Here is a 19,517-nt window from a genome sequence, read left to right as displayed (position 1 = left end):
ACTGTGCAATACAGAGAGAGAGAGAGAGAGAAGAAATCAATAAAGTGCAAAAATAAGAGTCCTTGAATGAGTCACTGATTGAGTTTGTTGTTGAGGTGCCTGATAGAGGAGGGGTAGCAGCTATTCCTGCACCTGGTGGCACCTACACCTCTTTCCTGATGGTAGCAATGAGAGCAGGGCATGTGCTGGGTGTAGAGCTCGTCGAAAGAACCAAAGACTTGTTGATCCAAACCAAGGCTTTTATTAGCAAAAGACAGGAGCTCTTCACAGGTGGCCGACCAGTCCGGAATGATCCGACCTGGCTAGGGACACAACCCTTTAAGGCCCAGACAGTAGGCGTGGCTTAGCTCTCAGCCAATTGCTGTAAGCACAGTCTAGATACTGTAACTATATACACTATATACATTGGTGATAGATCTGTACTATCACACTGGGTGGTGTGGATCCTTGATGATTGCTGCTGTTCACTGGCACCAACATTCCCTATAGATGTTTTCGATGGTGGGGAGGGCTTTTCCTGTGATGTCCTGGGCTGCATCCACTACCCTTTGCAGAGCTTTGCATTCTGGTTAATTGGGGTCCCCATACCAAGATCGTGATGCAGCCGGTCAGTACAACCTCCAGCAATGAATTCCAGGCACCCACCACTCGCTATGTATAAAAGGAAAAAAAAAATTTACAGCTGACATCTCCTCTAAACTTTCCTCCATCTCTTCCCCCCCCCCCCCCCCACTTAAACAAATGTCCTCTGGTGTTGGCTGCTCCCATTATGGTAAAAATGGTGTAGGCCCTCCATCCTATCTGTGCCTCTCAACATTACCTTGCACCTCTTGAACTCAATCCCTCTTGACGAACTTGTCTTCTTGATAACCTTATCAACCTGCATAGCAAACTTGAGAGATCTATGGATTCGAACCCCAAGGTCCCTCTGTTCTTTCACACTGTTAAGAATGCTGCCATTAACCATATACTCCACCTTCAGGTTTGACCTGCCAAAATGCATCACCTCATGCTTATCCAGATTAATCTCCATCTGCCTCTTGTCAGCCCAGCTCTGCATCCTGTCAATATCCTGTTTACCTACGGCAAGCTTCTACATTATCCACGACACTGTAATGACTGGACAGATGTAGTGGAGACACCAGAATTAAGAGGAAAAGGGCAGGAGGGGTGGGAGAGGGGCCTGTGTGGGATTGGTGAACCATGCGGTGGTGAAACCTGACAGACAGTTGACTGGCAGATGCCAGACACCAAGAGAGAGAGAGACAAAGGGGGGAGGGCAGCAAGGCATGGAGGGTGAATGGGCAATTAGAAGACAAAAGGTTGCTGGACCAGGAACTGGAATTCCAATCCCAAAGTCGCTGGAATTTGAAAACGGAAAATGTTGGAAACACTCAGCAGGTTGGGACAGCATCGATAGGATAAGAAATGTTTGGGATCTAGGATTCTTTGTCAGAATTGGAAAAGAGAGGAAATTTGTTGGTTACTCTTCATCCTAAAATACTCACTGTTTCTCTTTCCACAGATTCTGTCTGTCCTGAGCACTCCTTGTGGTTCCTCTTTTTATTTCAGACTTCCAGCATCTGCGGGCCTTTTAATAAATAAATAAATTGTTCTATGAAATAACCAACTTAGAAACCTTTGTGGATTTTGGAGAAAGATGGAAAACATGCCCAAGGGGCCTTTGGAAGGCCACCAGTTAAGTTTTTTTTATTGTCATGTGCAGAAGAACAGTGAAAAAGGTTAATTTCCAAGCAGTCCAGCAAGTCAACACATGCATAGTACCGAGGGCAAGGTTATGGAGCAGCGGCAACATTAGCTTTCTGTAGTGAGGTTCATTCAGGAGTCTGATGATGGCACGAAAGACACTGACCTTTCAATTCTCATGAATCTTCTTCCCAGTGGAAGGAGGGATAAGAGAGTGTAATCAGAGTGGGGTGATCCTTACTCCTGTAGATGGTGAAAATCTGAGTTTAAATCTGAAAAGGCAGGAAACACTTGTCAGGTTACGCAGCATCTGTGGCAAAAGAAGTCCCTGACTGTGGCCTTTCACGGGTACGACCAGTCCTGAATGCTTCCAGCCATTGAAGGGGTCCCACTTTGAGATGGATTTGGGTTGCAATTAGGTCTTTCCTGCACAGCCCAGTACATCAAAAGCAATACCCTCCGCCCCCCCCCCCCCGCCCCCCCAAATCAAGAACATCAACATGGAGAGCAGCAGCAATCATCAAGGATCCACACCATCCAGGGCACACTCTGTTCTCGCTGTTACCATCAGGGAAGAAGTATAGGTGCCACAAGACTCACACCTCCTCCACTCCTGAACAGCAAACTCAATCAGAGATTCGTTTAAACTCTTACTTTGGACGGTACGTATAACTGAATACAGTAAAACCTCCGATATGCAGAATTCAAGAAACCAGCAATAAAAATCAAGGAAATTATATTTTAAAAATTAAAATGAATAAGAATAAAATAGGTAAAAAATACATGTTTAAAATTGTAAAAGTAAACATTCTCTGAATTAACACATAAACCTTTGGTGAAGGTGGGAGTAGATATTCAGCCAACAGAGGGAGGGCCTTGGTCAAGCTTTGCTCGTAGCAGCTGTTGAATAAGGTTGTGTGAAACAGCGATTGCGTTGCCCAGGATGAGGAGATGATTGATGCCACTCACTGTTGTGGTGGCTCCATTAAAGTGTCTCCTCATCCCTGCTTAATAAGAGTCGCCTGGTCAGAGGTTTCATCTGTAAATTTGAGGGGGGGGGGGGGGGGGGAGGTTCATTATCTATCATGTTATTGTTTGTCTTTCAGGCAATTCCGTGGAGGGGGATGCAGCAAAGGCCGAACTTTTCAAAGAAAGTGACTGAAAGTAAAGTAAAATACGTTCAGATTTTATATATTCAAGCAGGTGAAGTTTGTTCAGTGCAAGTTTTTTATCTTTTGTCTTTTAAAATGTTTATTCTTAATGCAGGCCTTGTAAGAGTCAGTCTCAGGCTACCGGAAGATAACTTATCCGGTATCTACTAATCCCGAGAGTTTCTGGATACCAGGGGTTTTACCGATGTATTTTGTTTCTCTGTTTTGCAGTCAGTCTGTTTACATTTATTTCCTTGTTTACATTTCTCTCTTTTGGATACCTATCTTTTTTTGTCTTGGGTACCAATAAGTAGAAATTCTACGTCGCCCGCAGGAAAAAGAATCTCCGGGATGAATGTGATGTATGTCCTCTTGGCAATAAATATGAGGTCTGAAAGCTTTCCAGTAGCTGCCACTGGGTGGCAGGGTCAGCCGTCATCTGACCTGCTGCCAGGAACTGATCCTCCATGGCGGAGGCGAGAGACTGGCAAAATTGAATCTGGAACAAAACAAAACGACCAGCTGCAGAGTTCCTCCGGTTTTATTGCTGGGTTTCTATAAAACTTTTTCTAGTTCAATCTCTACAGTTGCCTGGTCATATCGGAGGTTTGGACCAGGACCACGGGCGGCCGACGGTTCGAACGGGAGCCTGTGCGGATGCAGAGGCTGTAGGAGCGCTGGAGGTGATTCTGCGAGTGCTCAGCATCTCTGAAGGGACTCTGCTTTGCTTTCTCTTATTACTGGTGGGGGGGGCGGGGGAGAGACGCCGGGCAATGCTCATGGCAACTCTTCGTTTGCCTTTACGGCAGACAAAAGATGACATTTATCATGTACGTCGCTTTTTTTGCTTTATTACATGACGATGAAATGAACCTTGAGCAGCCAATTGAATTATTGCCTACCCTGCCTGTAGAATATATGGGAGCTCCCTTTGGCTCATCCCAGTATGAGACTGGAGTCATTTGCTGGCCAGACAGAAGAACCATGGCAAACCTTCCTCCCCTGAAGGCCTGAATGTGTTTTTCCAGAAATGTGCACCTCTCACGATGATCAGATAAGATTAGAAGAGCTTAATTCCAGATTGATTTAATTGCTTGAATTTAAATTCCACAGTTGCTCTCAGATGGAGGGCCAGATCTGGTCCAAGATGGTGGCACGGCAGCAGCCTGCAGAGGCCTCTTCAGTCCTGGTGCTGCTGTAACCTTTTAAGTAAGGCATCATGCGCAATTTTTAAACGGGAAAAGATGGACGATAGAGCAGCGGGAGACATTGTTGCAATGTGGAAAATCGGGAAGCTATAGCAAACCTTTGGGAAGAACCTACACAGCCTTGACTACTGTGGAGACTGAACCTCTGCTGTGGGGACGAAGCCTCCAATCTTCAGCGTTGCTTGTTGCCGGTGGACGAGGTGGGGACATCGTGGCATGTTTGGCAGTGGGTGTGTCGAGGTGTCCGGAGCGGCTGTATCGTTGTGCACTGTTCGGGGGTTATGGAAGTTGCACTGTTTTAGATCGTGGGGCCCTGGTTGATTGAGTAGTTGATTGGGTCTCTCTTCTGCCATTGTGGGCATTTTTTTTCATCGTGCTCTGTGTCGTCATCTTCTTCTTCCTCCCTCCTCCCCACTTCATCATCCCTCCCCCATCCCTCCACCCCCCTCCCCCATCCCTCCAACCCCCTCCCCCCCCCCCCATCATCCATCCTCCCCCTCATCCTTATCCTCCATCATAGGTGTCAAAGCTTTCAGGCTCCTATGGATTGTGAACTGTGTGGTGGTTTATTCACTCAAGCTATCAGACTTTTAACATCTAGAGTCCTATTATATTGTAACGTGTCTCGACTGTGCCTATTGTTGACATTTATTAATTACTGTATTTTTGCACTGTTTTATGTAATTCAGATATAGGCCACTTGGCCCACTGAGTCTACCCCTCCATTCCAACCTGAGCTGATCCATTCTCCCACTCACCTATCTTCTCCCCATAACCTTTGATTGTTTCCACTAGCTCTTGCCCTACCAAACTCATATTGTCTTACCTCAACTCTATCTTTGCTCCTCTGGTCCAATCCATCCCCACTTACATCTGTGGTACCTCACATGCTCTCTATCTCCTCAATGACATCAGATTCCCAGACCTTGACCACCTCACTTTTACTAGGACATCCAATCCCTTTACACCTTCATTCCCGTACAGAAGGTCTCAAACCACTTAGTTTCTTTCTTGACAAGAGACCTAACTTGTCACCCTCCACCTAGCCCAGTGGTTCTCAACCTTTTTCTTTCCACTCACATCCCACTTTAAGTATTCCCTATGCCATCGGTGCTCTGTGATTAGCAAGGAATTGATTAAGGTAGGATGTGAGTGGAAAGGGAAGGTTGAGAATCACTGCTCTAGACCCCAATTGATCCTGAAATATTTTGCTGGAAAAAAATTGTCATCGGCCCATTTCCTTTGGAGTTCTGAAACCGTGCACATAACGAGTCCATGAGGGACGATTGAAACAGTGGTTCTCAACTTTTTTCTTTCCACTCACATACCACTTTAAGTGTTCCCTATGCTCTTCCATGGTGCTCTTCCATGGTGAAGACAGATACTGCTCTCTGTGTTTACCCCTGACGTCTCCCCTAAACTTTCCTCCCCTCCCCTTGTATCGATGTCCTCTGGTATTTGCTCCCCTAGCCCTGAGAAAAAGGTGATGGCAGTCCACCCTATCTAAGCCCCACATAATTTTGTAGACCTTTGTTGTCATCTCTCATCCTTTTTAAAAATATTTTATAATCATATAACAATTACAGTTTGGAAACAGGCCATATCGGCCCTTCCAGTCCACACCGATTTAAGTGAAACTCCACTAGTTCCACCTACCCTGTCCATAACCCTCCAACCCCCTCACATCCACGAACTCATGCAATCTCCTCTTAAGTGACAGAATTGACCCTGTCGCAACTACCTCTTCCGGTAGATCATTCCACTCAGCCACCACTCTCTCAAGTTTTGCCCTCTAACCCTTAACTTATGACCCCTCATTCCAATCTCCCCAACCCTCAAGGGGAAGAGCCTATTAATGTCTACTCTATCTATTCCCCTCATAATTTTAAATACTTCTATCAAATCCCCTCTCAAGCTTCTACACTCCAATGAATAAAGATCCAGTCAACTCATTCTTTCTCCATATTTCTAGATACTGCAATCCAGGCAACATTTAGTAAATCTTCTCTGCACCCTCTCTACCTTATTGATATCCTTCCCATAATTTGGGACCAGAACTCCAGACAATATTCCAAACTTGGCCTCACCAATGCCTTGAACAGTCTCAACATCACCTCCTAGCTCCTATATTCTATGCTATGATTTATAAAGGCCAGCACACCAAAAGCCTTCTTTACCACCCTATCTACATGAGAATCCACTTTCAAAGAACGATGAACCATTATTCCAAGATCTCTCTGTTCCTCTGCATTCCTCAACGCCTTCCCCTTCAATGCATACATCCATTTTGGTTATTCTTCCCAAAATGAATTTTTCCAAATTGAGTTTAATATATAAATCCAACATACATAGTTTTTAAATAAAACAAGTAGCAGGTCATATCATATACATATGGATAGAAAATGAGTCAAACTACATTAGACTATCCCTTGATCTAAATGAAGGGTAAATTCTGTCTAATGATATGATCTATGACAACCGTATTAAAACCAGATTTAGCCCCCCCCTCCCCCCAATCAGGGTGTAAAGATATGAATCGAATAGCAACGTTCAGACACCAGACAGAGGATCTCCGGAGCATCCAAACTTCATAAATCTTTTAATCTTGATAGAAATCCATGAATGGGCCCCATATCTTTACAAATTGAAACTTTCCATCTTTCATGTTGTATCTAATTTTCTCCAAGCTTAAATATGACATTACATCATGTAACCACTGTGTACGAGTAGGTGAAGAGTCACCTTTCCATTTCAGTGAAATTGCTCGTCTGGCTATCAACGTGATAAAAGCTAAAACTTTCTCCTAGGTTGCAGACAGACGTATATACCGTTCACGAGAAAAAACAAACCAGGCAATTAAAGGGCATGGTTCGTGGTGGATTCATATCATATATTTATAACAACCTACTGGATTTAAGATCAGCCTCAATGGCTGGGATTAAGAATGATTGGGAATGTGATTTGAACATAACATTTTCAGATGAAGATTGGAACTCCACTCTTAGCTTGATTAATGATTTCTCATTTTGTGCAAGGCGTTGTTTATTACAATTTAAAGTGGTCCATAGAACACATGTCCAAACTTAAATTATTCCATTTTTATGCAGATGTTGATTCACCATGTGAGAAGTGCAACATTTTTGAAGCTTCACAGATATAATACATTTTGTATGTGCCCCAATTAAGGAAGATTTTAGGAAAACATTTTCCAAACTTTATCAACTTTAATTGCTTTGTTTGTTTTTTATCTCTCATCCTTCTTTTAAAGCATCATCCCCTCAAAACTGAACAGCAAACTCCAAAACTGGGAGTTAACACGCCACTGTGTAATTGGATCATGGATTCCCTCACCTCCAGACCACAATTATTGAGGATTGGTAAGAACATCTACTCCACAATCTCCATCAGTACCAAAGCACCACAAGGCCCATCGAGTCTGCCCCGCAGAGCTAAACTGTTCTCCCATCTAGTTCCAAATTCCTGCCTTTTCCCCATATCCCAAGATACCCTGGATAATTAGATACCTGTCAATCTCCCCTTTAAACTCCCCCAATGATCGGGCCTCCACAGCTGTATGTGGCAACATATTACACAAATCCACAACCCTCTGCCTTAAGAAATTTCTCCTCATCTCTTTTTTAAATGAGTATCTTCTAATTCTAATTAATTCTATTTCCCTCTTGTCCTGAATTCACCCACCGGGGGAAACATTTTATTCTCATCTACTCTGTCCAATCTTTTCAGTATTCAATATGTTTCTCTGAGGTCCCCTCTCATTCTTCTACACTCCAATGAATACAGTCCAAAAGCCTCTAAACCTTCATCATATGTTAGCCCCTGTGATAGTACAGATCTATCACCAATGTATATAGTGTATATAGTTACAGTATCTAGACTGTGCTTACAGCGATTGGCTGAGAGCTAAGCCACGCCTACTGTCTGGGCCTTAAAGGGTTGTGTCCCTAGCCAGGTCGGATCATTCCGGACTGGGCGGCCACCTGTGAAGAGCTCCTGTCTTTTGCTAATAAAAGCCTTGGTTTGGATCAACAAGTCTTTGGTTCTTTCGACGAGCTCTACAGCCCCTGAATTCCTGGAATCATCCTGGTAAATCTTCTCTGGACTCTCTCCAACATTATTACATCCTTTCTAAAGGGGCTAAAAACTGCACACAGCTACTCCAAATGAGGTCTCACCAGTGCCCCATAGAGCTTCATCAATATCTCTTTACTCTTATACATTATTCCCCTTGAAACAAATGGCACCATAGCATTCGCTTTCCCCACTGCTGATCCAACCTGGTGATTAACCTTTAGATTATCCTGCATGAGGATCCCCAAGTCCCTTTGCACTTCCTAATTTTGAATGTTCTCCCCACCCAAATAATAATCTGCTTTTTTATTTCCTCTTCCAAAATGTACAACTGAACATTTCCCAACATTATATTTCATCTGCTGTTTCTTTGCCCACTCTCCAAAGCTCTCCAACTCTTTCTGTGTTCTTAGCCTCCCCACTCTATTCACTTTACACCTATGACTGTGTGGTTCAGTCCGACAATAACACCATCTACAAATTTGCTGACGATACCACGGTAGTGGGTTGTATAAAGGAAGGAGATGAGTCAGTGTACAGGATGGAGATGGAAAACTTGGCTGAATGGTACAACAACACAATGTCACCAAAACTAAGGAGCTGATTGTTGACTTCAGGAAGGGAAAGCCAGAGTGTAAAGATTCTTAGTTAATTTTGTGTCTATTTAAGGAAAAGTATTGTTTGTAGTGTTATCATAGAGACTATATGTCGTAATATAAGCACAGACCAAGAGCTTGCGTCTCATTCTTCGATGAACTATGAAGGAGATGTGAGCTTGAGATCATTTTCTTTGAATTTGTCTTTTATTTCTTCTTGTATATCATTACGAAAATCTCATTGCGAAGTTAGGCAGAACGTTAATCCATTTTTCTTTCTTTGGCTTGGCTTCGCGGACGAAGATAAGCCTGTTCCCTTGACCTGCAGACTGCTCACAGAAGAACCCTTCTCGTGGTGCGCAGTAGAACGTTAGAGGCAACCTGTTAGCTTGCTCATAGACCAGCCCTACTTGCTGTACTCGGTAAAATGTAACCAACCAACAAATTTAAGGTGTAATAAAGCCACCCAACACACACCTCGCCTTTTCCTTTTTTCCTTTTCTTTATTCTTAAATAAAAATCATTAAAAATAACCACTCTTCTGATGACCAGATCATCTGTTTGAAAATTGTACACCAGAGCTTGCAGAGAAGGTGGTGGTGGTTGGATGGGGCCATCTTCACGGAGGCCTGAGGCAGAGCAGGGGAAAGAGAGCATGAAAGGGCTATCACCGAATCAATGGGGTGAGTGGCTGCTTTCAGTTCCATACCAGCCTGCAATGAGCAACGCTAGGACAGCTCCAGCAAACTGGGTTCGAATCTGGCGCTGTCTGTAAGTAGTTTGTATGTTCTCGCTGTGACCTGCGTGGGTTTCCTCCCACCCTTCAAAATACGTGAGTGTTATAGGTCAGTTATCGACATAGAACATTACAGCAGAGTACAGGCCCTTTGGCCCTCAATGTTGTGCTTACCTATATATGCCTTCCAAAATAACAACCTAAACATTCCCTCCCTCGTAATCCTCCATTTCATCCTTGTGCCTAAGAGTTTCTTAAATGTTCCTAACATTTCACTTGGCAAGGCATTCCAGGCACCCACAACTCCCTGAGTATAAAACTTTCCCCTGATGTCTCCCCTAAACTTTTCTCCTTTCACTTTGTACACGTTTGCTGTTCCCACCATGGGAATAGGGCGCTGGCTGTCCACCATACCTATTGCCTCTCAAAAGGTGTTTTCATGCCAGGCCTCTACTTCGAGGCCGGTTCCATCCGCAGAGAAAAATTTCAATCCCTAAAAGGCTTTCATGAGTAGCGCCTCGTAGCATTCTCTGGAGCGTATTGGAGGCGGGGGTGAGTGGTGCAGTAGAGGTCAAACATAGGCACCGAGCAATGGTTGTCTTCATTACCCATAATCCCGCACGCAGCGGGAACTGCTCTGGGAAACACAGAGCGGTTCCAGTTATGTGGTGGGATTATGGGTAATGAAGACAGCCATTGATCCTTCTTCCAGTTCTATACAGTGAGATGCTGCATCATCAAATTTTATCATCCATCCCCCAAGCATTTACCTCCACATGGCTCATAAAAGGTGCCTCAGGACTGTGCCAAGTGGCAGCTCCACGTTTCCGTAATAACAAACGGCTCCACGACATTTACACGTATGTGTTAATGCAATGATCACTCTTTGCGCCACCCGTTAGTAAACTCGTGTCCCCCATTTACTTAAGCATAGTTCACACTTACTTTCTTGCCAGGGTGCGTCACTGCCCGCCAGTTTCCTGCCCATCTCGCTGAACACCCCCCCCCCCCCACCTCGTCAGCCTGCTGAAGGTTCATCCTCCCACTTCTTCCAGATCCAGCAGGTGACTCACCGTGAAATTCTTTTTAGAAGGTAAATTGTCCGTACTGGCCGTAATAGGGTTCTCCCTGTTATAATGACTGGGTCGCGGGCTGACAGCAAGATCGCGAAGTCATCAGCCCGCCCCGAGCCAGCCACTTGCAGCGGTAGTACATTCTATGGTGTGTGATGGAGGGCTCCACTCCACCCCTGACACCCGAAGAGGGATCGGAGTCGCTGCCTTGGAGCCACTCACAGAGCACTTATGAAGGTATGGCCTTTACAGTCGCATTATTTTTACTCTATTAAAGGGCCTAAAATCTTGTCTATTAAGTCACCTCTCATTCTTCTTTCTTTTTCTTTCTTTCTTTGGCTTGGCTTCGCGGACGAAGATTTATGGAGAGGGTAAAAAGTCCACGTCAGCTGCAGGCTCGTTTGTGGCTGACAAGTCCGATGCGGGACAGGCAGACACGATTGCAGCGGTTGCAGGGGAAAATTGGTTGGTTGGGGTTGGGTGTTGGGTTTTTCCTCCTTTGCCTTTTGTCAGTGAGGTGGGCTCTGTGGTCTTCTTCAAAGGAGGTTGCTGCCCGCCAAACTGTGAGGCGCCAAGATGCACGGTTTGAGGCGTTATCAGCCCACTGGCGGTGGTCAATGTGGCAGGCACCAAGAGATTTCTTTAGGCAGTCCTTGTACCTTTTCTTTGGTGCACCTCTGTCACGGTGGCCAGTGGAGAGCTCGCCATATAACACGATCTTGGGAAGGCGATGGTCCTCCATTCTGGAGACGTGACCCATCCAGCGCAGCTGGATCTCAGCAGCGTGGACTCGATGCTGTCGACCTCTGCCATCTCGAGTACTTCGACGTTAGGGATGTAAGCGCTCCAATGGATGTTGAGGATGGAGCGGAGACAACGCTGGTGGAAGCGTTCTAGGAGCCGTAGGTGGTGCCGGTAGAGGACCCATGATTCGGAGCCGAACAGGAGTGTGGGTATGACAACGGCTCTGTATACGCTTATCTTTGTGAGGTTTTTCAGTTGGTTGTTTTTCCAGACTCTTTTGTGTAGTCTTCCAAAGGCGCTATTTGCCTTGGCGAGTCTGTTGTCTATCTCATTGTCGATCCTTGCATCTGATGAAATGGTGCAGCCGAGATAGGTAAACTGGTTGACCGTTTTGAGTTTTGTGTGCCCGATGGAGATGTAGGGGGGCTGGTAGTCATGGTGGGGAGCTGGCTGATGGAGGACCTCAGTTTTCTTCAGGCTGACTTCCAGGCCAAACATTTTGGCAGTTTCCGCAAAGCAGGACGTCAAGCGCTGAAGAGCTGGCTCTGAATGGGCAACTAAAGCGGCATCGTCTGCAAAGAGTAGTTCACGGACAAGTTTCTCTTTTGTCTTGGTGTGAGCTTGCAGGCGCCTCAGATTGAAGAGACTGCCATCCGTGCGGTACCGGATGTAAACAGCGTCTTCATTCGGGGCCTCCGCCTGCCTCACTCGACCGAGGCCGGGGCCGCCGTCTCCCCCTTGCTCCTGCCCGTATCGGGGCCGCCGCCGTCTACCCTTCGCCCGGACCGGGGCCGGGGCCGGGGCCGCTGCTGCTCTCCCTGTGCCCGGACTGGGGCCGCATTCTTCTTTAATCCAAAGAGAAAAGCCCCAGCTCTTTTTAACTGTCTCATTTTCCAATCAGGACAACATCCTAGTAAATCTTCTCTGCACTCTCTACCCTTTACATCCTTCCTAGAATGGGTATTTGGGCAACACGGGCTTGGGGGTTGGAAGGGCCACGTTAGCATGCTGATTCTCTAAATTAAATAAAAAATAAAATGAATGGCTTGGTGGCCCTACAGTTCTCAGAATCTGGATTTGATGCTGCCCTTGAGTGCTGTCTGTGTGGACTTTGCATGTTTTCCCGTGACCGTTTTGATTCCTATAGTCATAATATGTCAAAATCTTGGACAATCTCCTCCTGGTATACATGGAGGAAATCTAAACCCTGCATTAGGAAGGTGAAATTTAAGGCAGTGGTTCTCAACCTTTTTCTTTCCACTCACATCCCACTTTAAGTAATCCCTATGCCATCGGTGCTCTGTGATCAGTAAGGGATTGCTTAAGGTGGGATGTGAGTGGGAAGGGAAGGTTGAGAATCACTGCTCTAGACCCTCTTGTGATTGAAATATTTTGTTTGAAAAAAATTGTCATTGACCCATTTCCTTTGGAGTTCTGAAACCGTGCACATAACGAGTCCGTGAGGGATGATTAAAACAGTGGTTTTTAACCTTCCCTTTCCACCCACATCCCACCTTAAGCAATCCCTTACTGATCACAGAGCACCGATGGCATAGGGATTACTTAAAGTGGGATGTGAGTGGAAAGATAAAGGTTGAGAGCCACTGCAATCAGGTATACAAAATTATGATCGAGAAAATGCAAGCAGGCTTTTCCCACTGAGGTTAGATGAGACAAAACTAGAGGACATAGCTTAAGGGTAAAGAGGAGAAGTTTAAAGAGAACATGGACTGTGTAGCGGAGCAGTCTTTGTCTGAATTGTAAGGCTTTGGCAAGAACAGGTAAGAGGCGAGGGATAGTAGGAGTTGAAGTCAGAAAGGGCCACCCTATTCAAGGAACAAAAAGGATTCAGCAGGTAGGCACAGGTAAGGGCAGGTTTTGAATATCATAAATTTTGTTCCTTTAGTCATAAATAGTGGGATTGGCAGCCAAGGCAGGGGAATGCTTCTCGTGCAGAATGTGGGTCATCAGGGAAGCCAACAGTATCCCTGACGACTTCATCTGCGAGAAGTGCATCCAGCTGCAGCTCCTGACAAGCTGAGTCGAGCCAAGTTTGTTGTCATCTGATTGTACAACATGATGAAGTAGCGTTCTCCGGTCCTCAGTGCAAAAACATGTAGGCACACAAATGGACATAACACACAAACAGACAAATAATACATATGTAGGACACGTATTAATATTTATAAAAATAAATAAATAAATATTGCTTTGTACAAATGAGAGTTTTGGTAGTTAGGTTAGTGCGAGCAGTTCCTTTGGTCGTTCAGCATTCTCACTTCCTTTGGGAAGAAGCTGATCCTCAGCCTGGTGGTGCTGGCTCTCGTACTGCTGTATCTCTTCCTCAACGAGAGTAGCAGGAAGATGCTGTGCGCTGGGTGGAAGGGGTCCTCAATTGACGCTGGAGTTGCATGAACACCGAATCATTTGGGAGGCAGAGAGGATGATAGACAGGAGTTACAGGGATATTATCACACCCAGGAAGTAAGAGAAAGGTACACGGGACAAACAGGAGAGGAAAAGGGAAGAGGCAGATGGTGCAGGGCACCCCTGTGGTCATTCCTCTCAATAACAAGTATACCATTTTGGATGAGCTGTAATGATAGGGGATTCCATAGAAAGGGGGACAGATAGGAGGTTCTATGGAATAGTCTGAGTTACCCGGATGGTATGTTGTCTCCCTGGTGCAAGGGTCCAAAATATCTCGGATCGTGTTCGTGGGATTCTTAGGTGGGAGGATGAGCAGCCAGATGCCGTGGTCCATGTAGGGACCAATGACTTTGGTAGAAAGGGGGAGGAGATCCTGCAAGGAAAGTTCAGGAAGTTAGGCACTAGGTTGAAGGACAGGACGTCCTGCATAATGATCTCAGGATTGCTACCCATGCCAAGTGCCAGTGAGGTTAGAAATGCAGCTTAATCCATGGCTAAAGACGTGGTGCAGGAGGGAGGGCTTCAGTATCTTGGATTATTGAGCTCTCTTCCAGGGAAGGTGGGACCTGTTCCGATGGGACAGTTTGCATCTGGACTGAAGGGAACTAATATCCTCGTGGGAAGGATGGTTTGCTAGTGGTGCTGAGGCAGGTTTGAACTAGATTTTCAGGGGGATGGAACCGGAGTGCGAGAGCAGATAGAGGAGTGGAGAAGGGAAAAGATGATGTGAAAATTACATGCACCATTTGTGATAGTACAGATCTATCACCAATGTACATAGTGTATATAGTTACTGTATCTAGACTGTGCTTACAGCGATTGGCTGAGAGCTAAGCCACGCCTATTGTCTGGGCCTTAAAGGGTTGTGTCCCTAGCCAGGTCGGATCATTCCGGACTGGCCGACCACCTGTGAAGAGCTCCTGTCTTTTGCTAATAAAAGCCTTGGTTTGGATCAACAAGTCTTTGATTCTTTCAACGAGCTCTACACCATTAGAGTCAATGGTTGTATTTGGTGGGCATGTTCTCAGGTGCCTCTATTTTAATGGAAGGAGTATTGTAGAAAAGGCAGATGAACTGAGACCGTGGATTGGCACATGGAATTATGACATTGTGGCCATTATTGAAACATGGTGGCAGGAGGGGCAGGACTGGCAGCTCATGCAATAGATGCAATAGAACGGGGGGGGGGGGGTGAAATGGGGAGGAGTGGAATTGGTCGTAAGGCAAAATATCACAGCTGTGTTCAGGAAGGAGAGATCGGAGGACTTGTCTACTGAGATAATATGGGTGCAACTGAGGAACGGGAAAGGTATGACCACCCTCATCGGGGTTGTATTATAGACCACCCAATAGTCAGTGAGAATTGGAGGAACAAATCTGTAGAGAGAAAGCCAACACCTGCAGGTAACACAAGGTTGTGATAGAAGATTTTAATTTTCCACATATTGACTGGGACTCCCATACTGTAAAAGGGCTGGATGACTTGAAGTTTGTCAAATGTGATCTGGAAAGTTTTCTAGACCAATAAATAGAGGTACCAACTAGAGAGAGTGCAATAGTAGATCTTTTAGAGAATGAGACAGGACAGGTGACAGAAGTAGATATAGTCCAGTGATCATAATGCCATTCTTTCTTTGGCTTGGCTTCGCAGACGAAGATTTATGGAGGGGGTAAAAGTCCACGTCAGCTGCAGGCTCGTTTGTGGCTGACAAGTCCGATGCGGGACAGGCAGACACGATTGCAGCGGTTGCAGGGGAAAATTGGTTGGTTGGGGTTGGGTGTTGGGTTTTTCCTCCTTTGCCTTTTGTCAGTGAGGTGGGCTCTGCGGTCTTCTTCAAAGGAGGTTGCTGCCCGCCAAACTGTGAGGCGCCAAGATGCACGGTTTGAGGCGATATCAGCCCACTGGCGGTGGTCAATGTGGCAGGCACCAAGAGATTTCTTTAGGCAGTCCTTGTACCTTTTCTTTGGTGCACCTCTGTCACGGTAGCCAGTGGAGAGCTCGCCATATAACACGATCTTGGGAAGGCGATGGTCCTCCATTCTGGAGACGTGACCCACCCAGCGCAGCTGGATCTTCAGCAGCGTGGACTCGATGCTGTCGACCTCTGCCATCTCGAGTACTTCGACGTTAGGGATGAAAGCGCTCCAATGGATGTTGAGGATGGAGCGGAGACAACGCTGGTGGAAGCGTTCTAGGAGCCGTGGGTCCTCTACCGGCATCACCATAATGCCATTAGTTTCAAGTTAATTATGGAGAAGGACAGGTCTGGGCTTCAGGCTGAGAATCTAAGTTGGAGAAAGGCTAATTGTGAGGAAATGAGAAAGGATCTAGAATGCGTGGATTGGGATAAGTTGTTTTGGGGCAAGGATGTGCGAGGTAAGTGGAACACCTTCAAAGGTGAAAGTTTAGAGTATGTTCCTGTCAGGATTAAAAGCAAGGTTAGCAGAAATAGGGAATTTTGGTTTTTGAGGGATATTGGGGATCTGGTTCAGAAGGTGTATAGCAGATATAGGCAAAAATGAGGTACTTGAGGTGTATAAGAAAGAAATCAGGAAAGTTAAAAGACATGAGGTTGCTTTGGCAGATAATATGACGGAAAATCTTAAAAGGTTTTTACAGGTATATTAAAAGCAAAAGGATAGTAAGAGACAAAAATGGTCCCTGTGTATGGAGCCAAAAGAGATGGGGAGATCTTAAATGTTTTCTTTTCATCTGTATTCACTCAGCAAATGGAAACAGAGTCGTGGGAAGTAAGGAAAACAAGCAGTGAGGTCATGGAGCCTACACAGATTAAAGAGGAAGAAGTGCTTGCTATCTTAAAGAAAATCAGGGTGCGCCAGCAGCTGTCTGGCGCGTGGCGTCACGTGGCCGCTCGGCCTGCTACGTTACTTGGCCTGCTGCAGTATTTTAAATTGCCCATTTTATCTCACATCAGTCATGACCGAGAAGACAGCAAACAGATCTTTATTTGAAGAGTAATCTCCAAATGTCTTCCACATTGTTGAGCGGACACAATCCTTGTTGAGAAATAAATTAAACCTTTTTTTTGTAGGGCGAATGCTCGTTTAGTGGCTGTTTGCTTCCTGGAGGGGAGATCTGCGCTCAAAGTTCCTGCCTCAGCCAGCAGACTGCCTGGTGGAGCGAGGGGCCACCGATGGAGGGAGGACAGGTGAGAGGTTGAATAAGTTGTTTCTCACCAATATCAGTCTCTTGAATTAACTTCACACCAGTAAAATATATAATTTACTTAATTTTAAGACACGGCCTGTGAAACCCATGCTGCCCAATTAACCGACCAAACCCCATACATTTTTAGAGGGTGGGAGGAAACCAGGGAATCTGGAGAAAGGTCACGAGGAGAGCATACAAACGCTTTACAGACAATGTCAGATTCGAACCGGGGTCGTTGGCGCTGTATTGGTGTTGCACTAACCAATACACTAACTGAGCCACCCAATAATGATGCCTTTGCTCTCTCTCTCTGTTACTCTGCACCTCTCAACTGTGTTTTACTTGCTGTACTATGTATGGGATATCTTAGCTGGACTGCTTGCAAAACAAGCTTCCTCACTGCCACTGTGCTCCATGTGGCAATGAATGCATCAACCGTTGTAATGGAATAGGAGTCACACAGTTACTAAATCAGGTAAACGCCTGCAAAATTCACAATTTTCCAGACCGGGAAGCCATTGGGCTCATCATGACCTTATTGGGTGAAATAGTTCAGCAAGTCCTCCATGGCCAGGTGTGGAGGGGGAGTATTCGTCTCATAGCGCTGCTGATGTTGGGAAACGGAGATGGAGAGAAGGGGTAGGAGGAGAGGTTTTACCACGTCACCAACAGCAGGAATGCAAGGAAGTGGAGGCCTGGCGAGGGAATGGTTTCACCCAGGTGAACTCCACTCCCTCCGAGGTTATCGACTCCCAGTTCCAAACCCCTCTTTCCCCCCTTCCAGCCCGAGCCCCATCGTACAGCATCACCATCCCCGCAGACGAAGAATTCAAGCTTCAGTCTTGGGGCAGCTGACTACTCGTGGCCAGGAACCGGAGATGTGGGCAGACTTGGCGCGATGTCTTCATGGTGACTGACACCTGGCTCTGCTTCAGATACAGACCAGACGTTGTTCATTTCTGCAAGGAGATGATCATGGAGATAAGTTTCTCTTTGCTGTGGTTATCACTCAGAAGGAAAACCTCACAAAGCACATCCCCATCTAACCTTTCTACAGGCCCAAAGGGCCTGAGCAACAGGGAGAGGATGTGCAGGCAAGGACTTTATACTTGGGCGTGCAGGAGGAGGAGGGAAGATCTCACAGAGCTGGACAAAATCATGAGAGGAGTAGATCGGGTGAATGTACAGAATATTTTGCCCAGAGTAGGGGAATTGGATAGAGGAGGGAGAGACTGAACAGGAACCTGAGGGGTAACCTTTTTTTTTAAGCACAGAGGGCGGTGGGTATATGGAACAGGCTGCCGGAGGAGGTGGCTGAGGCAGGCACTACTGCAATGTTTAAGAAAAATTACATGGATAAGAAGGGCTTAGAGGGGTATGAGCCAAACATAGGCAGGTGGGACTGGTGTGGGTGGGTCGTTTTGGTCAGCGTGGACAGGTTGGGCCAGTGAAAGTAGAAGATAGGGAAGCTCAGAGAAGGGGAGGTAGCAGGCAGGGGAGGTCAAACACATGACCTTATTCCTCCCTCCCTTTCTCTCTGCCCCCCGACCATCTACTCTGTTCTGCCATCCCATATCTTCCTTCGCTGTGCCTGGACTTGAGAATTCAGAATTGCCTTCTTGAACCTTCTCTACCTCCCATCAACCTCCTGCAATCTTTTGTTCCCTTAGAACACACACCAGTATAGCAGAGGAACAGGCCCTTCGGCCAACCATGTCTGCTGACTAGAATGCCAAATTAAACTAAGTCTGAGCATGAACTAAACCCCTCCATCCCCTGCATGTTCATGCATCTATCTAGAGGCCTCTATCCCTGGCAGCGCATTCCAGGCACCCACCTCTCACTCCCTGTGTACAAACGTTTCCACTCATCTTTAAACTTTTACCCTACCCTTCACTTAATCACATCCTCGTATTTTACTTTTTTAACCTGGGAGTAAGATTCTGAATCTCTGTGCGAACGTGCTGGAGAAACTCAGAGCAGGTCTCGCAGCATCTACAGGTAGTGAAAGGCAGTCATCATTTTGGGCCTGGGCCCTTCGTCAGGAAGGCGGAAAATCAGATAGTTTGCCTGACTAAAAATGTGTGGGGAGGGGTGGGGAGCAGAGCGGGGAGGCTCACAGGAAAGAGGTAAGCAGAGAGGGTGAGCAAATTTAAATTCCTGAGAGCCATTATTTCACATGAACGTCAACATATAGAAAGCACGTCAGCACCTTACTTTCTCGGGAATCTGCGGTGGTCTGATATGACATTGAAAATCTTGCCAAATCTCTACAGGTGTGTAGTGGAAAGTGCACTGACCGACTGTGTGGAGGTGGGGGGGGGGGGGGGGGGCACCAATACCTCCGTGGAAAGCACTGCAAAAGGTAGTGGACTCAACCTAGTACATCACAGGCAAAGCCCTCCCCACCATCGAGAACATCTACAGGGAACACTGCCATCGGAGAGCAGCAGCGATCATCGAGGATGCTGCCATCAGGAAAAGGGTGTAGGCGCCACATGACTCGCACCACCAGGTTCAGACTCCTCAACGACAAACTCAATCAGAGACTCATTTAGCAGCTTTTACTTTGCACATTATTTTCGGTATTGCGTAGTTTGTTTGCACTTCC

At 46.2% G+C, this 19,517-nt stretch overlaps 1 protein-coding gene across 2 annotated transcripts in view; it reads right to left on the bottom strand.

Moving 5' to 3' along the window:
- Positions 1-337: 337 nt before the first annotated feature.
- gdpd4a (glycerophosphodiester phosphodiesterase domain containing 4a) overlaps positions 338-19,517 on the bottom strand; it is a 108,103-nt gene continuing 88,923 nt past the window's right edge. The window contains exons 16-19 of one of the 2 annotated variants that reach the window (XR_011342353.1): positions 17,708-17,865; positions 1,874-1,979; positions 1,509-1,591; positions 338-651 (exon numbers count right to left, since the gene is read on the bottom strand). Coding sequence is in view for 1 of the 2 variants with exons in the window: in XM_069892093.1 (XP_069748194.1) it covers positions 17,762-17,865 (104 nt within the window). In the remaining variant the exon portion in view is untranslated. Of the gene's footprint in view, positions 652-1,508; positions 1,592-1,873; positions 1,980-13,469; positions 17,866-19,517 lie in introns of those variants that run through there. The other variant, XM_069892093.1, reaches the window with a different exon arrangement.

The sequence above is a fragment of the Narcine bancroftii genome, chromosome 7 (genome assembly GCF_036971445.1).
Source record: "Narcine bancroftii isolate sNarBan1 chromosome 7, sNarBan1.hap1, whole genome shotgun sequence".
In the NCBI taxonomy this organism is placed as follows: Eukaryota; Metazoa; Chordata; class Chondrichthyes; order Torpediniformes; family Narcinidae; genus Narcine; species Narcine bancroftii.
This window is presented reverse-complemented; position numbering and strand designations above follow the sequence as displayed.